General features: G+C 34.1%; 1 protein-coding gene across 1 annotated transcript in view; it reads left to right on the forward strand.

Moving 5' to 3' along the window:
• The first annotated feature begins 208 nt into the window (after positions 1-208).
• The window catches only part of TEKT4 (tektin 4), a 62,533-nt gene continuing 40,646 nt past the window's right edge, over positions 209-22,095 (forward strand). Inside the window, exon 1 of the mRNA XM_074279701.1 lies at positions 209-860. Within this exon, the coding sequence (XP_074135802.1) occupies positions 327-860 (534 nt within the window). The 5' untranslated portion in view covers positions 209-326. The remainder of the gene's footprint in view (positions 861-22,095) is intronic.

The raw sequence follows: 22,095 nt of genomic DNA on the forward strand, positions 1-22,095 counted from the left end.
CCCTACTGCCTGCCACCTTTCTCTATCATTCAAGAGCCAGGGACAGCAATGCCTTTAATTGGGTGACACTCATTATTTGGCCCTTTAAGAATAGCAGGGCTACTTGTGGCCTTCCCTCTCTCATCTTTAACAGAATGTCCCTTTCCTTCCCCCAGCACTTGTGTGTGGGAGGGGAAACCCTGTTACCTAGCAACAGGATGCTGGTGTTGAGTATGTTTCTGTTTCCTAGGAGATGAAAATCACTTCAGTGAAGGGCACCCAGGGAAGCCCAGTTTAGATTTCTCTCTGGCCCACTGACTTAAGGGGAGCCCTCTGTTTTAAAGACCATGCCTCAGACCAACATGCTGGTCACCCAGGAGCCTGTTTCACAGTCAGTGCAGAACTCTGACCTTGTCCCCAAGGTCCCTGAAGTGGAACATGACGCAGGGCACTATGGAGCCTCAGAGCTGGCCAAGGCTGGCTTCCGGTCAGCCAAGTACCTTACAGAGGAGTGGTATCAAAACAATGATATTCGCTGTCACCAGGCTTTTGCTAACTGTGACCAGTCAGAGTGCAACCGGCAGGAGTCCAAACATCTGGCAGCTGAGACCAAGGCCCTCAGCCAGCGCACACAGCAGGACACTAATAAGAAAGTAGGGGAGAGACTACAAGATGTACATTTTTGGAAGTCAGAGCTCCAGAGGGAGATCGAGGACCTGATGGCTGAGACTGATTTGCTGATTGCTCAGAAATTGAGGTTGCAAAGGGCACTGGATGCCACTGAAGTACCTTTCAGTATTTCCATGGACAACCTACAATGCCGGGAGAGAAGGCAACCTCCAGACCTGGTCAAGGATGTCGTGGAAATGGAGCTGTTAAAGGTGCTGAAACCTTTCATCCCCTCGAAGGGCTGGAGGGCTGGATCATATTCCCCTATTTCTGAGGAAGCTGCTGCCAAGTAACTATTTAACATGGCTGGCCTCAGCATAGCACACCAATGACTAGTGGATGAGGTTCCCAGGGGCAAGTATCAGTAGACTCATACTCTCTCATGCACCATTAGACTTTATTACTTTTGGAGGCTAATAGTAAAATGCAAAGTTATTAGGAGGAGGGTAAATGGAGGCCACTTAACCCATAATTTACTTTTTCCTGACAGAAGGGTCTAGGGTGAAGGTTTTATTGTGACTTTGGAAATAACAGGGGTGGAGGGATTGGAAGAACTGAAAAGATAAATCCAGATTATGAAAGCAGAATTTATATAAATGAGACTGTAAAGATTATCCACATCCAACATTTTTATTTAACGAATGAAGAAATTAAATATTAGAGAATAGAAAGGATGTGCCCCAAAGCCACACTGGTAGCCTGTAACAGATAAATGATTTAAATCTAAGTATTCTGACTCGAAATCTATTCTGACAGTACACCATGATTTTCCTAATTTATCATTTTTTTTTGTTTTTGTTTTTGTTTTTACTTTTGGTCAATACAAGGTTGGGCTAAAGTTAGTATACTGACTATTCTGTTGCCATAAAGCTACTGGTGAATCTCCTGGATGTGTAAAGAGGAGTGGAAATAGAATGTAGTAAGATCATGGGGTTGACAAATGCCTAGGCACAATCTTTTAAAGAGACAGTATATAGATAATTATCAAGTCCGAATCAATTATTTTACAGAGAACAAGCTTAAGAAGTTAAACAGCCTGTGATAATATATAAGCATAAAAAAGTAGAATTAGAACAAGAATTCATTTTTTTCTGGGTTTGTTGGGCCCATAGATCTCATTTCTTCACACATTCTTTCTGGGAGACAAGAGACTAGGTTCTTATATTGGGAGATAAGAAACCAGGCTTTAGTCCCTGGTTTAGCTGATGATTTCCTTTGATGAAACAAATAACTTTCCCCCACTGGGTTGCAGTATCTCCATGAGAGGTTATAAACAGGGATATTTAAGGTTCTTTTACATACATATAAACTGCATGGAATTCGGTTCTCTCTTCTTCTGGTCAGGTTGGGCTTTGACTCTGCATCCTTAGCTATATGTATACCAGTAGAGAAGTTGGGGAAGAGAAGAAGTAGATACAATTGACAATTGACTCATTATATTGTAAAAATCCAATTTCTGTTTTAGGATTATCTATGAGCATGATCACATGAAGTTTGATTTCTTTCCTCATTTTCTTCATTTGGTGTGTCCTGGCCCTCTATCAACTAGAGCCATCTCATGCCATCTCATGCTATCATCTATCCCTTCTCCCTATTTCATTTTGGGGCACCAAGGAACACACTCTTCCTAAGTAGAAGACATGAGTTTAATCCCTGCTCCTCTGCTTACTCCTTGTATAACCTTAAGTAATTTACTTAAGGACTTTCCTCATTTTCTCAATTTCCTCATTTTCTTCAATGTTAAATGAGATTGTCAGACTAGATGATTGCTAATATCTTTATCATCCCTTTTTGTGATGAGTCATTTTTCAGTCGTTCTCTATTCTTTATGATTCTATTTGAGGTTTTCTGAGCAGAGATACTTAAGTAGTTTGCAATTTCCTACATTTCCTACTCTAACACATTTTATAGATGGGAAAACTGAGGCAAACAGAGTTAAGTGATTTGCATGTGGTCACATAAATAGCAACTGTCTAAGGTCATATTTGAATTCACAAAAAGGAGTCTTCCTGACTTCCCAGATTAGCACTCTATCATCTGTGCCACCTAGTTCCACCCCTAAACAGATGATACTGCAGCTAATACTCACATAGGCAAGCCACTTCCATTCTGTTCCTCTGTTTCCTCCTTCCTCTTTAAGATGCTGCTTTTTTCTGTTGGAAAACACATTTTCCAGTCAATCTAAAAGAATATTGAGGAAAGAGACAGGATTGAATTCTGGAAATTTTGGGCTTCTGTCCCGGTCCAAACATTCATCATCATATGATTCAGGATAAGCTAGTTTAAACTCTTCCTGAGGATCATGCAATGATCTCTAAATGTCCTTCTAATCCAGTGTTCCAGGTTTTTGTACTTTTCGCTATTGCATGATATAAACAATAAGTCAAGTAACAAAAGAGCTCTTCTATGTGCCTAACCCTGTGCTTAGTTATGCTGTGGACAGAGAATTGGGGTTAGATAGCATTCACAACACAGTTAAATGATAGTAAAGAAACTTTATGATAGCTGTTCAAATAAGGAAAAATAATACATTAGTTAGAATCTCCTAAATCCATATACTATCAAAGCTGGAGGGAACTTGATATGTCATCTACTTCAGCCTCTTCATCATGCAGTAGAAGAAACTGAGATCCAAAAGGAAGTAATGTGTTTAAATTCACATAGATAATTTCTGCCTGAAAGGGATTTGAACTCTAGCGTCCTGATTACTAGCCCAAAGTTCTTGTCCCTCTCATTAGAAGAATAGAAATGATCTTTAAAATGTCTTTCACCTCTTTTCTCTCATTCATCTGATAGGATTTGTCCCCATTCTTTTGGCCCACAGACACTGGGCTACTTGGAAATCCTTTTCACTATATAATTTAGGATGCTTATAAATTTGATTGGATCATGGTTTCCAGGACAACAGAATTCACAAAATCCACAATCACTATCTGCAACCCATTCTAATTTATGCAGTTTAGTTTGGTTCTTCCCCTTTGTTCCACTGCAATACCAAGACAGCTTCCTCATTTCTATCCTTAGTCTAAGAGATAAATTATGAAGGTCCCTGAGGCTGAAGAACTGAACATTTCAGCCACTATGGCTCTGTAAGGGACAAAAACAATCTGAGGTCCTGTAGCAAGTGAAAAGAAATCCTAACAACTCTCCATCAGACTCCTGGGTTATCTAATTGTCAGAGTTAGGCCTATATCCAGCAGACAAGCCTAAGTTGTTGTTTTTTAAATTTTTACTTTTATTATAACTTTTTATTGACAGAACATATGCCTGGGTAATTTTTTTACAACATTATCACTTGCACTCACTTCTGTTCCGACTTTTCCCTTCCCTCCTTCCACCTTCTCCTCTAGATGGCAAGCAAACTCATACATGATAATTATATTATAGTATATCCCAGATACAATATATGTGTGCAGAACCAAATAGTTCTCTTGTTGCACAGGGAGAATTGGGTTCAGAAGGTAAAAATAACCTGGGAAGAAAAACAAAAATGCAAACAGTTTACACTCATTTCCCAATGTTCCTTTTCTGGATGTGACTCATTCTGTTCATCATTGAACAATTGGAACTGAATTAGATCTTCTCTTTGTCGAAGATATCCACTTTCACCAGAATACGTCCTCATACAGTATCGTTGTTCAAGTGTGTAATGATCTCCTAGTTCTGCTCATTTCACTCAGCATCAGTTCATGTAAGTCTCTCCAAGCCTCTCTGTATTCATCCTTTTGGTCATTCCTTACAGAACAATAATATTCCATAGCATTCATATAACATAATTTACCCAACCATTCTCCAATTGATGGACATCCATTCATCTTCCAGTTTCTAGCCACTATGAAAAGGGCTGCCACAAACATTTTGGCACATACAGGACCCTTTCCCTTCTTTAGTATTTATTTGGGATATAAGCTCAGTAGTAGCACTGATGGATCAAAGACTATGCACGTTTTTTTTTAACTTTTTGGGCATACTTCCAGATTGCTAGAAGAGCCTTAGTTTGAGACCTTTATAAGATAATAGCTGTGATTTCTCATAACCCCAAAGGGTTAAGCCTATGCCTGAAAGGTGAATTATGACACATGACAGAATTTGTCTTTTATGGTTGATAAGGTTTTAGGTGTTCTCTCTCCCAAAGGTATCTAATTTCTTTAGATATCATCAAAGACCAAAAAGCCTCCAGGATTCATAATTATGAAACTGGAATGGCAAATTTTCAGATTAGTAAAACGGAACGTAGAAAAGGAAAGGAAAGAAAAGGAATAAAAGGGAAGGAACATTCATTACATTTTTACTACATGTCAGACTTTATATCTCATTGATGAGATAATGTCATCTTATCAAGTGTTAGGAAGCTACAGAGTAGAAAGTCAAGATGGAGAAAGGATTTTAGCTTTTATAGTCTTATTCAATGTATATTTCTGTTTATATTTTCCACAGTTAAGCATCCATGGTCATAGGTACTGGTACATAGTTTATCATTTCAATGCTATGGAAAGTGAACTGGACTAGAATTGTATCCTCTAACATTAAACATTTTGTGACAAAAGTCATTTCCTTTACCTGAACCTCAGTTTTTTCATGTGCAGAATGAGTGGGTTGGTTTAGATGATCTCTTAGTTCCATTCCATTACTGATGTTTTATGAGTCATTATTCTCCATAAATCAACAATGTGTCTAAGGATGCACTTGTCATGTTTAGTCACTGACAATTTCATATCTTTCCTATAGCAAAGCTTCTTTCAATCTTCCTCATCTGCCAGCAAACCGAGGGAGCAAACCAATCAATCCAATTCAATATTTAGTAATCAAGTATCTAATATGGAGATCATTGTCTTAGGGAGTAGACTTAGCTAGTAGGTAGTAGAAGAGATAGAAAGTTCAGATTATCTTTAGCCTTTTGGAGACTCTGGAGTTAAGAAAATTTTGTTTTATTAAAAAAGCTTTATTGGTATAAAAACTTTACATCATTTTCATATCCCAATGTTTCACATAAATCTCCATCTTAATAGAACAAAGAGCAGTCAAACAAGACAAATGAACACACTAGAATATCTGAAAATAAATATGTTTGATACCTTTAATCCACCTCTCCTTCGCTGATAGGGGGAAGATAATACTTCACTATCTGTCTTCTGAAGTCATAACTGGACACTGCTTTAATCAGAGATAACTTTGTCACGTTCATCCATCTATGGTTACATCAACATAGGTCATTTTCTACATTGATGGCTATCTTAAATGTTGCCTTCTGATCTTAGGAGGTTCTTATTGATGTCTTACCATAAATCCTCTATGGAGGATCCATCCAAAATGCTGGAGACATTTCCTTGGTTCTTTTAATATTGGAAGGCAGAAATGTTCCATTAAGGCCATTTATTGTGGGCATTAATTCTTGTCAAATGACCAGATCATTTTCCTTTCACTCTACACTTGTCTTTGATAATGTATGTTAAACATTTTTTACCTGCAACCTAGTACTTATAACCTGATCCATCAAATTTATTCCCAGTATGCATCTTTTTATCTTTTGGGTTACTAATAATATTAATTCTTCTTAGATAATGGGATATAATATCACATAATATATAATCATATAATATATTTATTAATGCTATTTAATCATTAAATAGAGCTATATAATCATCATGCTATAATTATATAATTACATAACATATATTTAAATCTAATTATGTAATAATATATATAAAACAATCATATAATATTGATATTTAAGGAATAGAACTGAACTTTTTTCAACAGCGAATGACCATTCAAAGTGCTGGACAGAGAAGATTGTATTTAATCTATTTGATCTTCTCTTACATATAAGCCCAGCTCACAACCTATTTACAACATCTTGCTAAAATATATGTATATGATTTTCCTCTATTAAAAGAAATAAAGATAAAAACCAGAAAAAAGTTCTATTTTTTATTTAAATTTTTAATTTTCTTTACACGTATACATATATACCACACATGTGTATATATAAAAAATTTATGTATACATGCATTTCCTGGAGAGATACAATTATCAACTCTTACCTTAATATTCACATTATTAAATGCATACACGTGTAATCAGTTTATGGGATGCCCATTCAGCTGCATTTCATAGTCTGAATAATAGACATTTTTCATTTATATGATTTTTCTGTCTATGTCAGACAAATTTCCTTTATGTATCTATTCACTTTACTGAGGATATTTTATAGTGTTCTGGAACTCAATGTGCCATTAATATATTTTCATCTGTAAGTAGAGACATTTGGAGAGCACTGCTATTAATGGCAAACTGTTTTTTTCTGTTTGGATTCTGCCCATAAGGCCAGTGTACAGCTTAGGTGAACATTTACAAGTCTATATTATATCTGAACTGATAGAGATACCTTTCAGATTATTGAACAAAGTTATTTTTGTAGATATACATGTCATTTTTCTGTAACTTTAACTTCTTCATGGGAGACACCTGAAAGAGAATCTTCAAGGTTATGTTTTATTTTTTAAGTCAAAATTTTCTCTTTTTTGTATTTGGAAAAAAGTAATATTTTAATAGGCAAATGACAGTTTAATTATAATTTTAACCTTGATGACCCCATAAAATGATCTTGGTAACAAGCCAGGGATCTGAATACCATACTTTGAGAACCATTGTAATAGATCATTTATACTAATAGTCCCTAGAAAGGTTTTTTTTTTCTCTCATACCAAGCAATACCTAAAATCCTAACTACTTTTGATCCATTTTTTTGGGCTTAAACATCACCTTCTCCACCCTCACCTTCTCTAATCATAGCAATACAAGTCACTGCCCCTTTTCACACAAGTCTTGATATGGAAAGTAGTTGTAAGTTAAAACTTTCCAATCAATAAATACACAATTTTATCTTTTTTTTTTTTTTTTTTAACACATCTCAGTTAATGGTATAGCTACTAATATCTGCTATAGGAAGTCTTCCTCATTCTTTCAACAAAGCTACACCTCATGAATGTATAGACTATTTTTCACAACTTAGAGAAATGAGAAAAAACCATGAGAATCAGTAATTATTGGTAGCTTTTTGGTTGTTTTGGGTGGGGGGGAGGGCAGAAATATACAACTTCTCTAAACTATTCTATTTTGGTAGAAATTTCTTTTCTATATCTTGAAAATCAAACTCCCCTCTCCCCAGATCCCTTTAAAATTATTTTGCCTTGGTTGTAAACTTCCTACTTGTGTATTTTTTGCGGTCCATCAGCCCTTCCCAGCCATCATTTAAATGCTATGTAAATCATCCTTAAATGATGGTATGTTGGGAAATGGAATGATAAAGTCCAAATGTGATGTTCCCATCATCATACCTGATAATAATTGTTATCCAAATGTGAACAAATCTGTTCCTTTCCATATTTACTGTCCTCCTTCCAACTATAGCCACAAATGACTTCTGAACAATGTGATGTAGCTGGATCTCACACCAAACTTCACTTGTTTGTTTTTTCCTTGACTGTCAGTTTTATGAGGTAATACTCCCAGTCTTATCTCATTTTCCATTATAATGTTTTACAAATGAGCTTGTAAACTGGGGACACTTTTGGTTCCTTGGTCTCCTGTTTGATGATCAAATTGTGTATTTGCTACTGAAGGGCTTTCTGGCTTCTTTCCAACTTCTCTTTTAGAGTGTTGGAGGCAGCCAAATGACTCAGAGGATAGATTACTGAACCTGAATTCAGGAAGGCTCATCTTTCTGAGTTGAATCTGACTCAGGTGCTTACTAGCTGTGTGACCTTAGGCAAGTAACTTAACTGCTGTCTGCCACAGTTCCTTAATCTGCAAAATGGTGATAATAGTATCACGTACCTCTCTGGGTATGTAAAGACCAAATATAATAATATTTATAAAATCACTTAGCAAGGTGCTTGGCACATAGTAAGCCACTTAATAAATCCATATTTCCTTTCTTTCTGTTTTTTCAAACATCTTTAAGAATCATTGATAGTAAATTAATGTATTTTCTTTTGTCTATTTCTTGTAGTTTTGGTTTTTGTGTTTGTATTTTTTTTTGCTTTTGTTTTCGTTTTTTTGTTTTTGTTTTTGTTTTTGTTTTATTCTTAGCTTGGAATAAGAGGCTAAAGGATCAAAGGATTAAGGACTTGGGAGACTTTAGGAATTATTTTGCTAATAATAAGTCTCAAATCCAGACAATTGTCAAGGTAACAAAAGTACTAAAGTTTCAGGATCAGAATTGAACCCTCATATTGTTACTTGAATTGCAGGGCTCTTTTTCATTTCCATACTTCCCCTGACTTGAATTTGGCCCCTTAGACAACCTAATTAATGCAGGTCAGAAAATGCATGTCTGTTCCATGATTAATTACCGTGTATAAAATTATGGATTCCAAGCAAATAATTTTTCATTATCTGTGAAGTTCCCCCATTTTATATGTAAATGAAGCTTTAGCTGCATTTTAGAGGCAAAAATCTTCCAGTAACTATAAAGCAATGTCCTAGCTTTGTGGGGAGGGAAAATCATGAGGCTATACTCATAGTAATGATAACTAGCATTTATGGAGTTGTTTAAAGTTTGGAAAATACTTTATGCATTATCTAATTTGATTGTTACAAAAACTGTATCAAACCCAATTTTTTCCTACTCCACTACCTTTCCTTAAACTAGATCCCCTTTACAATTATTACACTTCATTATTAATATGCTATGATCTTCCAGGTTAGAAACTTCAATTAATGTTTCCTTCTCCTTCGTTCACTTTATCTGCCTTGCACCAAGAATGGTTACTTTTTCTTTCAACATGTCTCATATCTATTTGTCTCCCTGGTTCTCTCTCTAGATGCAGATTACATTTTCCATCCCAAGTCTATTAAAATTACCTAGGATCACCACATTGTTGAAAAGAGCCAAGTCCATTATACTTGATCGTCACATAACCTTGTTGTTACTTTGTACAATATCAAGATAATTTCTACCATTCAATTAAAATTTATTTTTATTATAGCTTTTTAATTACAAAACATATGCATGGGTAGTTTTTCAACGCGGACCCTTCCAAAACCTTCTGTTCCAACTTTTCTCCTCTTTCCCCCTACCCCTTCCCCTAGATGGTAGGTAGTTCAACACATGTTAAATATATTAAAATATATGTTAAATACAATATATGTATACATATTTATACAACTATCTTGCTGCACGAGAAAGGTCAGATCTGGAAAGAAGGTAAAAAAACACCTGAGAAGGAAAACAAAAATGCAAGCAAACAGTAATAGAAAGTGCAAATGCTATATTGTGGTCCACACTCATTTCCCATAGTTCTCTCTCTGGGTGTAGCTGGTTCTCTTCATCACTGAACAATTGGAACTGGTTTGAATCATCTCATTGTTGAAGAAAGCCATATCCATCAGAATTTATCATTGTATGGTCTTGTTGAAGTGTATAATGATCTCCTGGTTCTGCTCATTTCACTTAGCAGAAACTCATGTAAGTCTGTCCAGGCTTCTCTGAAATCATCCTGTTGGTCTTTTCTTACAGAACAATAATATTCCATAACATTCATATACTGCAATTTATTCAGCCATTTTCCAATTGATGAGCATCCATTCGAATTCCAGTTGCTGGCCACTACAAAAAACTGCCACAAACATTCTTGCACATCCAGGTCCCTTTCCCTTCTTTAATATCTCTTTAGGATATAAGCCCAGTAGAAACATTGCTGGATCAAGGGATATGCACAGTGTGATAACTTTTTGAACATAGTTACAAATTGCTCGCCAGAATGGTTGGATTCACAATTCCACCAACAATGTATTAGTGTCCCAGTTTTCCCACCTCCCTTCCAACATTTGTCATTATCTTTTCCTGTCATCTTAACCAATCTGAGAGATGTGTAGTTTCTACCATTCATTTTTACAAAATTTTGAGTTCCAAAATTTTCTCCTTTCCCTATTCCAGATTTGGTAGGCAATTTGACATAGTTTATAACTGTGCTATTTTTAAAAATATATTTCAATATTAATCACAGTTATATAAAAAGATAAAAAGAAAAAAAACTATGAAAAAGAACAAAGTAAGTGGAATAAACATGCTTTGATATGCATTCTCAGTATCAGTTCTTTTTTTGGATGTGAATGGCATTTTCCTTTGTGAGTCCTTTGTCTTTGTCTTGAATCATTGTGTTGCTGAGAAGAGTTGAGTCATTCATAGTTGGTTGTCATACAATGTTGCTGATACTGTGTACAATATTTTCCTGGTTCAGCTCATTTCACTTTTCTTCAGTTTGCGCAAGTCTTTGCAGGTTTTCCTGAAATCTGCCTATTCATCTTTCTTTATAGAAAGATATATCCCTAGATATAGATCTTAGGTATAGAAAGTATATATCCTTGTACTACAGCTTGTTCAGCCATTCCCATTCCTTCAAGTTGCAATATTTTTCAATTAGAAAAAAAGATTGCTATAAAAATTTGCATACCTGTAGATCCTTCCCCCCTTTGGAGTACAGACCTTAGAACTGGTACTATTGGGTTAAAGGGTATGCACAGTTTTTAATAGCCCTTTTGGGCCTAGTTCCAAATTGCTTTCCAGAACTGTCGGATCACTTCACAATTCCACCAACAACGTATCAGTGTCCCAGATTCCCATAAATTTATCATTTTTCTTTGTTGTCATTAGCCAATCTATTAGGTATGAAGTGGTGCCTCAGAATTGTTTAAATTTGCATTTCTCTGATCAAAAATGATTTAGAGCACTTCTTCATTGGCTTATAGTTAGCTTTGATTTCTTCATTTGAAAACAACTGCCTCTTCATATCCTTTGACCATTGATTAATTGGGAAATGATATGTATTTTTATAAATTTAGCTCTGTTCTGTATACTTTTAAGAAATGAGACCTTTATCCATAACACTTGTTATAATGATTGTTTCCCATTTTTCTCCTTTTCTTCCAATCTCAGTTTTATTGGTTTTGTTTGTGAAAAATATATTTTAATATATTCAAAATTATCTATTTTATATTTCACAAAACTTTTTGTCTCTTGTTTGGTCATGCATTTTCTCCTTCCCACAGAACTGATAGATAGAAAACTTCTTGCTATTTTAATTTGCTTATGGTATCACACCTATTATATCTAAATCATACACCCATCTTGACCTTATCTTAGTATATGGTGTGAGATATTTGCCTATATCTAGTTTATGTTCTATTTTTTTCCAGATTTAACAGTTTTTGTCAAACAGTGAGTTCCTATCCCAGAAGCTAGGTCTTTGGGTTAACAACATAATATTACTGTGGTCATGACTATTGTATCTAGTGTATTTAACCTATTCCATTAATCTACCATTCTATTTCTTAGCTAGTAATAGTAGTTTTGATGACTGCTACTTTATAATATAGTTTGAGACATGGCATTGCTAGGCCATCTTCCTTTGTATTTTCTTTTTATTAATTTCCTTGAAATTATTAACCTTTTGTGAAGATTAATTTTGTTCTTATTTTTCCTAGCTCTATCAAAATTCTTTTTTGGTAATTTGGTATGGCACTAAATAAGTAAATAAATAGAGGTAGAATTATTATTTTTATTATATTGGTTCAGCTTATCCATGAACAATTGATACTTTTCTACATGTTTAGATTTGACTTCATTTATGTGAAAAGCGTTTTAATTGTTTATATGGTTCTTTGTTTGTCCTGATAGGTAAACATTATATTATTTATAGTTATTTTAAATGGAATTTTTCTATCTTTTGCTGCTCGCCTTCTTTGGTTACATAAAGAAATACTTATTCTTTAAGAATTTGGGTGCTAGCTTTATCTATAGTGCCAAAGAATTGGAAATCATGGGGATACTCATTATTTAGGGAATGATTAAACAAATTGTAACATATGAATATTAGTGAAAACTATTGTTCAACCACTACATAGAATTCCCAATCCCTCTATTTTTGTCCACCTGCATTTTTATTTCCTTCACAGGCTAATTGTACACTATTTCAAAGTCTGATTCTTTTTATGCAGCAAAATAACTATTTGGACATGTATACATATATTGTATTTAACTTATACTTTAACATATTAAACATGTATTGGTCAACCTGCCATTTGGAGGAAGGGGTGGGAGGAAGGAAGGGAAAAGTTGGAACAAAAGGTTTTGCAATTGTCAATGCTAAAAAAATTACCTATATATGCATATATTTTGTAAAAAAAAAAAAAACTATAATAAAAAAAGACAGTTTAAAAACCAAAAAAAAGAGTAAAAAAAGAAATAATAAGTGATGCTTATTAACAAATTGATAGTAAATAAATCCCTTTAGCAACTAGGTATATTGAATAGAGGGCTGTGAATGAAGTCATATCATGAGTTCAAATCTAACCTCAGATACTTGCTAGCTGTGTGATTCTAGACAAGTGACTTAACACTGGTTGCTTCAGTTCCCCCATCTGTAAAGTGAGTTGGAGAAGGAAATGACAAACCATTCCAATATCTTTGTCAAGAAAACCCTAAATAAAAAGACAAAGTGATGGTCATGACTTAGATGACTGAAAAACAAAAACATATTTATTAAGAAGTTCTTCCTATTATTAAGCCAAAATCTATTTGCATTTAACTTCTAAAAAAAAAAGAAAGAAAGAAAACTGTTCAAAAAAATTAATGAACAGATGGATTTCAGAAAATCTTGGAAAGACTTACATGAACTTATGCCGAGTAAAATAAGCAGAACCAGGAAACCATTGTACACAGTAAGCACAATATTATATGAATGATCAACTTTGATAGATTATTTTGCTCTTTTCAGCAATACAATGATATAAGATAATCTAAAAGCTTTCTATCTCCAGAGAAAGAACTATGGAGTCTGAATGCAGATTGAAATATACTATTTTTTAAATTAATACTATGCTATTTGATTCATATATGTTTAGTATTAATGTTGTTTCACTGTTAATGGTACCTTTTAGCAAGATGAGGTTTCCTTCTTTATTTCTTAATTAGGTCTATTTTTGTTTACACTTTGTCTGAGATCAGGATTGCTATCCTTGTTTTTATTTTTATTTTTTTGCTTCAATTGAAGCATAATGGATTTTGCTCCAGCTTCTTATCTTTACTCTGTGGGTGTCCATTCACTCCAACTGTTTTTCTTATAAAAAGATATCGTAGGAGTATTTTTTTTAATCTAATCTGCTATCTGCTTTTGTTTTATGACAGTTCATCAAATTTACATTCACAGTCGTGATTATTACTTGTGCATTTCCCTTTTATTCTTTCTTCTGTTTGCCATCTTTTTCCTTTCATTCTTTCCCTCCTCACCAGCTTTTTACTTCTATCATCTCCTCCAATTTTCCTCCCATCAGTCTTCCCACTCTTTTACTTAATCACCTCCCTCATACTTCTCTGTTGGGTAAGTAAGATTTATTTTATTATTATTATTAAAGTTTTTTGTTTCAGAACATATGCATACATAATTCACCCTTGAAAAATCTTGTGTTCCAAATTTTTCTCTTCCTTCCCCCCAACCCTAACCCTCCTTTATATAGTAAGTAATCTGATATGTTAAATATGTGCAATTCTTCTATACATATTTCCACATTTATTATGCTACACAAGAAAAATCAGATTAAAAATGAAAAAAAAATGAAAAAGAAAACAATGAACCCAAACAACAAAAAAAAGTGAAAATCATATGTTGTGATATGAACTCAGTCCCCACAGTCCTCTCTCTGGGTGCAGATGGCTCTCTTCATCACAAGACCATCAGAATTGGGCTGAATCATCTCATTGTTGGAAAGAGTCACATCCATCAGAATTGATCATCGTATAATCTTACTGTGTTGCATGTACAATGATCTCCTGGTTCTGCTCCCTTCACTTAGCACAAGTTCATATAAGTCTCTTCAGGATTCTGAAATCACCCTGCTGGTCATTTCTTACAGAATAATATTCCATAACACTTATATACCATAACTTATTCAGCCATTTTGCAACTGATGGGCATCCTCTCAATTTCCAGTTTCTTGCCACTACACAAAGGGCTGCCACAAACATTTTTGCAAATGTGGGTCCCTTTCCCCCTTTTATGATTATTTTACGATACAAACCTCATAGACACACTGCTGGCTCAAAGAGTATGCACAGTTTGATAGCACTTTGAGCATAGTTCTAAATTGCTCTTCAAAATGGTTGAATCAATTAACAATTCTACCATCAATGTATTAGTGTCTCAAGTTTTCCCACATAGCCTCCAACATTTGTCAATATCTTTTCCTAACATCTTAGCCAATCTGAGAAGTGTATAGTGCTATTTCAGAGTTGTCTTAGTTTGCATTTCTCTGATCAATAGTGATTTAGAGTGCCTGTTTATATGGTTTCAATTTCTTAATCTGAAAATTGTCAGTACATATCCTTTGACTATTTATCATTTGGAGAATGGCTTGAATTCCTATAAATTTGAGTTAATTTTCTATATGTTTTAGAAATGAGGCCTTTATCAGAACCATTGGATATAAAATATTTTTCTCCAAGTTTTCTGCTTCCCTTTTAATCTTGTCTGCATTGGTTTCATTTGTACTACATCTTTTTAATTTAATATAATTAAAATTATCCATTTTGTATTCAATAATGATCTCTAGTTCTTCTTTGGCCACAAGTTCTTTCCTTCTGCATAGAACTAAAAGATAAACTATCCTTTGTTCTTCTAATTTGCTTATAGTGTCACTCTTTATGTCTAAGTCATGAACCCATTTGGATGTTATCTTGGTATAGGGTGTTAGATATGGGTCAATGCCTAGTTTCTGCCATATTCATTTCCAATTTTCCCAGCAATTTTTGTGAAATAGTTCTTATTCCAAAAGCTGGGTCTTTTGGTTTGCCAAACACTAGATTACTATAGCCATTGACTATTGTATTTTATGAACTTAACCTCTTTTTCTTAGCCAATAGCAAATGGTTTTGATGACCGCTGCTTCATAATGTAGCTTTAGATCTGGTACAGCTAGGCCACATTCATTTGCATTGTTTTCATTAATTCCCTTGAAATCCTTGACGTTTTGTTCTTCCAGATGAACTGTTATTATTTTTTTCCACTTCTGTAAAATAATTTCTCCGCAGTTTGGTTGGTATGACACTGAATAAGTAGATTAATTAGGTAATATTGGCATTTTTATTATATTAGCTCAGACTAACTATGAGCATTTGATATTTTTCTGGTTTATTAGATATGATTTGGTATGTGTGGAAAGTGTTTTGTAATTGTGTTAATATAGTTCCCGACAGGTAGACTCCGGAATATTTTATATTATCTACACTTATTTTAAATGGAATTTTGTAAGAGGGATTTCTATTTTCAGTTGATTATGTATATTATTCCCATTTTGAGCCAATACTATAGCAGTAAGGTTCAAATGATACCCATCACTTATTCTAATTCTTTCATGCCTCTTTATATGAAATAACTTATCCTTTTTACCTTTCCCTTCTTTCTTCACCTAGTGTATTCTTCTTTCTTATCCCTTAATTAATTTTTATGTCATTCTTTTACTTTATGTATATATATATATATATTTATATATATATTCACCTTTTCTTTGTATGTTTTTGTTGGATATACTATTAGTGGTTCAATTTTAAAGAATTACAAGAATCATCTTTCATTGTAGGGATATAAACAGTTAAACTTCATTAACTCCCTTATATTTTCTTTGTTTGTTTGTTTGTACTTCTCTCGGGTCTTGATATTGCAATTTAATTTTTTTGCTTTAATTCTCTTCTTCTCCTTATGAAAGCTTGAAATCCTTCTATTTCATTGAACTACCATTTTCCCCTTTGATGTATTATGCTTAATTTAGTGGCGGAGAGGATTTTTTATATTAGTTCTAGCTCCTTTGCTTTCTAAAATATCATGTTCTGTGATCTATATTTTCATGTAAAACTAAGAACCTGTGTAATATTAATTGTGGTTTTCTAATATTTGAACTATTTCTTTTTGCCCAGTTGGTGTTTTTATTTGTGATCTTTTTTAGTGGATTCTTTCAGTGCCTACTTTGTCCTCAGGTCCCAAGATATTAAGCAGTTTTTCTTGATAATTTCTTGAAAGATGCTGTCCATTTTTGCTATTTTCAGCAATACAATGATCCAATACTACTCTGAAGGACTTATGATAAAAAATGCTATTCATATTCAGAGAAAGAACTGATTGTGTCTGAATGTAGACTTAAGCATCCTTTTTTAAAACTTAATTCTTCTTGAAGTTGTTTTTTTCTTTTTTGGACAACATGACTTTTATGGGAATGTTTTTAATAACTCTATGTGTGTTTTTTCAATGGGGAGGGGAGGGTGAGGAGGAAGAGATTCTCTCTGGAACACAAAGTTTTAAAAATAAATGTAAAAAATTGTTTTATACATCTAACTGGATAAATATTAAAAGAAAAAAAAGGAAGGAAGGAAGAAAGGGAAGGAAGGAAGCAAGGAAGGAAGGAAGGAAGGAAGGAAGGAAGGAAGGAAGGAAGGAAGGAAGGAAGGAAGGAAGGAAGGAAGGAAGATGCTCTCCAAACCTTCCTTGTGATTTTGAATTTCACATAGTCTAATGATTCTGACATCGTCTTTCCTGGATCAGTAGTTTTTTCAATGAATTATTTTGCATTTTCTTTTATTTTCATTCTTTTGAATTTGATTCTTCATTCTCTTCCACTTCCCCAATTCTAACTTTTTTATGATGTTATTTTTCTCAGTTGGCTTGTACTTCTTTTCTATTTTGCCTTAAGGAGTTTTAAAATTAGTGGATTTTTAAAACTTTTTTTTCCATTTGACCAATTCTACTCTTAATTTCAAGGTGCTGATTCTTTTATTGTATAATTCTCTTAAATCACTTTCATTTCTTTTCTCTTATTTCTCTTCTACTGTTCTTGTATGAATTTTAAACTCCCTTTTAAGCTCTTCCATGAGTTCTTTCTGGGCTTGAGACCACTTCCTTGTTTTCTTTGGGGTTTTGTCCATATTTTTTTTCACATTGTTGTACTCTTCTGAGTTTGTGCTCTGATCATCCCTGTCACCATAATCAGATTCTTTTTTTTGTTGTTTGCTCATCTGTTGTTTTTTTTTGGTCTTTTTTTTTCTTTTAAATTTAAATTCTGTCTCAGGGATAGAAGGGGCACTATCTCAGGCTTCTTGGGCTAGAGGATGCAGGCCCTAATGCTACACTGATGTTGCCCTCAGGCCCAAGGGGAACCCACATGTCTGGGCTATGCTGAGGTGGTGTGATAGAGGTGGCTATTGGCATTTGTGACCATAGAGGTCTGGCAGTTTACTTACTGCTAAGCTGAAGTCCTAGGGGTAGAGTCTGGCATGTGCTGAGGCTGGTGGAATGTTTTTGTGTTTCACTGGGGATACACTGACACTCATGTGTTCTGGCCATTGAAGGTTGCCTGTTTCCTATCTTGAATATTTAAAAAATATCTTTAATTATTTCCCAATTACATGTACAAATTTTAACATTTTTTTTAAATTGAGTTCTAAATTCTCTTCGTTTTTACCCCTTCTAAATACAAGATTTGATTTCTATTCTATACATGGGAGGTCATGCAAAGCATATTTCTTTTTTTATTAATTTTATAATTATAACATTCTTTTTTTGACAGTACATATGCATAGGTAAAAATTTTTACAACATTATCCCTTTTACTCCCTTCTGTTCTGAATTTTTCCCCTCCTTCCCTCCACCCCCTCCCCTAGATAGCATGCATTCCCATACATATTAAATATCTTATAGTATATCCTAGGTACAATATATATGTGCAAAACAGAATTTTGTTGTTGTTGTTGTTGTTGTTGTTGCAAAGGAAGAATTGTATTCAGAAGGTAAAAATAATGTGGGAAGAAAAACAAAAAAAAATTGCTCACAGTTTACACTCATTTCCTAGTGTTCCTTTTCTGGGTGTAGCTGATTCTGTCCATCATTGATCAATTGGAATTGGATTAGCTCTTCTCTATGTTGAAGATATCCACTTCCATCAGCATACATCCTCATCCAGTATCACTGTTGAAATGTATAATGATCTCCTAGTTCTGCTCATTTCACTCAGCATCAGTTGATGTAAGCCTCTCCAAGCCTCTCTGTATTCCTCCAGTTGGTCATTTCTTACAGAACAATAATATTCCATAACATTCATATACCATAATTTACCCAACTATTCTCCAATTGATGGGCATCCATTCATTTTCCAGTTTCTAGCCACTACAAAAAGGGCTGCCACAAACATTTTGGCACATACAGATCCCTTTCTCCTCTTTAGTATTTCCTTGGGCTATAAACCCAGTAGTAGCACTGCTGGGTCAAAGGGTAAGCACATTTTGATAACTTTTTGGGCATAATTCCAGATTGCCCTCCAGAATGGTTGGATTATTTCACAACTCCACCCACAATGCACCAGTGTCCCAGTTTTCCCACAGCCCCTCCAACATTCATCATTATTTGTTCCTGTCATCTTAGCCAATCTGACAGGTGTGTAGTGGTATCTCAGAGTTGTCTTAATTTGCATTTCTCTGATCAATAGTGATTTGGAACAATCTTTCATATGAGTAGAAATAGTTTTAATTTCATCATCTTAGAATTGTCTGTTCATATCCTTTGACAATTTATCAATTGGAGAATGGCTTGATTTCTTATAAATTAAAGTCAATTATCTGTATATTTTGGAAATGAGGCCTTTATCAGAACCTTTAACTGTAAAAATGTTTTCCCAATTTGTTACTTCCCTTCTAATCTTGTTTGCATTTGTTTTGTTTGTGCAAAAACTTTTTAATTTGATGTAATCAAAATTTTCTACTTTGTGATCAATAATGATCTCTAGTTCTCCTTTGGACACAAATTCCTTCCTCCTCCACAAGTCTGAGAAGTAAACTATGCTATGTTCCTCTAATTTATTTATGATCTTGTTCTTTATGCCTAAATCTTGAACCCATTTTGATCTTATCTTAGTATGTGGTGTTAAATGTGGGCCCATGCCTAGTTTCTGCCATACTAATTTCCAGTTTTTCCAGCAGTTTTTGTCAAAAAATGAATTCTTATCCCAAAAGTTGGGATCTTTGGGTTTGTCAAACACTAGATAGCTATTTTTATTCACTATCTTACCCTGTGAACCTAACCTATTCCATTGATCAACTAGTCTATTTTTTAGTCAATACCAAATGGTTTTGGTGACTGCTGCTTTATAATATAGTTCTAGATAAGGTACAGCCAGACCACCTTCATTTAATTTTTTTTCATTACTTCCCTTGAAATTCTCGACCATTTGCTGTTCCATATAAATTCTGTTGTTAATTTTTCTAGGTCATTAAAATAGTTTCTTGGGAGTCTGATTGGTATAGCATTAAATAAATAGATTAGTTTAGGGAGTATTGTCATCTTAATTATATTAGCTCGGCCTATCCAAGAGCACTGAATGTCTTTCCAATTATTTAAATCTGACTTTATTTTTGTGGCAAGTGTTAAAGTGGCTAGTCTTTAAAGTGTTTGAAGACTACATAGACAAGATAGATACATTATACTATTCCAAGATTTGCTATAGTTCCCCCTTCAAAGAAAGTAATATTGCATATCTCTGAAGGAGCCCTGAGAACCTTAATATATAGACATAGTCGAATCATTGGCCACTAAAAATGGAAAAACCTGAACTTAGCTCCTTACTTCACAGTGCATGAGCTGGGATTGAGAGTCTGTGTACTAAAACACATTCCTTTGGGCCACAATATGAAAGAAAAACAATTGTGGTGGCAAAAAATTAACTTAAACTCTCTTAATTCCCAGACCTGCTGTTTCTAGATTAATCTCCCATTTGCCCCCTACTAAGAATGTGCTGGTCAGGTTTAACAACTGGCTCCCCAAATTGAAGGACACACTTTTAAGATTAATCTGCCTCATTAACACTTTTCTTCATTACTTTCTTAAGTCTAGACAGTCAATAAAACAATAAATCAAGTTCTGATTTGCAGTATTCCTATTTCTAAGCTGAAAATGCTCAACACTGATAATTTAACAATTAGTTCTCCAAGAGTCTTTCTGAGCTGACTCTGACTATATGCCAAACCCACATACTTGGTGTGTTGCTAGTCTTTAAAGTCATAAATCTTTAGAAACAGAAAGGATCTCAGAGTCCAACATCCTGACTTTATACAGAGTAAAACTGAGACTCAGAGAAAAGTGATTTACCCACTGTTCAAATAAAGTAATTGCAGAATCTGGTATAACTTCCTTCTTTTATTAAAGTCCTTTTCTACTCCATATCTTATGATTTTACCGTATGTTGAAGTTTATAGACCACTTTTATCATAATAGATAATGAAAGTATTTTTCTCACTTTATAAAGAAACTGAGGCTTAGAGGGGAATGATCAGGATAGCAATGAATTTAAATTTGTCTCCTGTAATTGATTCTAAGGCCAGTGACTCTTTCATGATATTATGCTACCTTTTCAAAAATATCCTCCAAACTCAGTCATCCATTTTCAGCTTGAATATTTACAGTGAAAAAGTGCTCATTCCTTTGCAAGGAAACATACCTATGTTTTTTGTGTTTTTTTTAATCAGATGGTATTTTTTTTTTTCAAATACACACAAAGATAGTTTTCAACATTCACCTTTGGAGGCAGCTAGTTGTTGTAGTAGATAGAGCACCAGCCCTGAAATCAGGAGGACCCAAGCTCAAATCTGGTTTCAGAAACTTAACACTTCCTAGCTGTGTGACTCTGGGTAAGTCACTTATCCTGCCTCCCTCCCCCACTCCTAATGGACTCAGAAAAAAAAAAATTCAGAGCCTTGTGTTCCAATTTTTTTTTCTTCCTCCTCTCCCCTTTTTTTCCTTTCCCCAAGATAGCAAGCAATTCAATATAGTTAAACAGAAACATGCCAAATTTTGATTGCTTTAGTTGTGAGGACATTCAATTACCCTAAACTAAGAAGGCAGTCTATGTTACTTCTTTCCTTATTTAGTAATGTGAAGAATTAAATCTTTGTAGGTTTCTTTTTTTCTTTCTTTCTTTTTTAGTTAGCTCTACAGTATCTCCATACATTAGGGGAAGAAATTTCTTTTTTATTTTTACCAGGTTAAAAAGGTTAGGGAAATTCCATATTGGTAACAGTGGATGCTTCATGTGGTGGCTAGAATACTAGATCTACAGCCATAGATGTGCTAAAGTAATCTCATACTGGCTTTTGAGACTGAATTGTTAAATTTTTATTGTGAATTTCCATCTCAGAAATTAGCAAAATGTTACAAATCAGGGTTTGATTTATCATTTTTGTTTGTCTAGAAAGTGATGTTAATGCAGATTAAATTGTAAAATATGTCATGCAGGTTTTTTTTTTTCTTAGAAGTCAGTTGTTAAACATTTATTGGTACACCCCTGCTTCATGTAATCCTGTGTCTTGATTCTATTCTGTAGGAAGCACAAAAAATATTATAAGACCCTGTA

This window comes from Sminthopsis crassicaudata, chromosome 1 (genome assembly GCF_048593235.1).
Source record: "Sminthopsis crassicaudata isolate SCR6 chromosome 1, ASM4859323v1, whole genome shotgun sequence".
Taxonomy (NCBI): domain Eukaryota; kingdom Metazoa; phylum Chordata; class Mammalia; order Dasyuromorphia; family Dasyuridae; genus Sminthopsis; species Sminthopsis crassicaudata.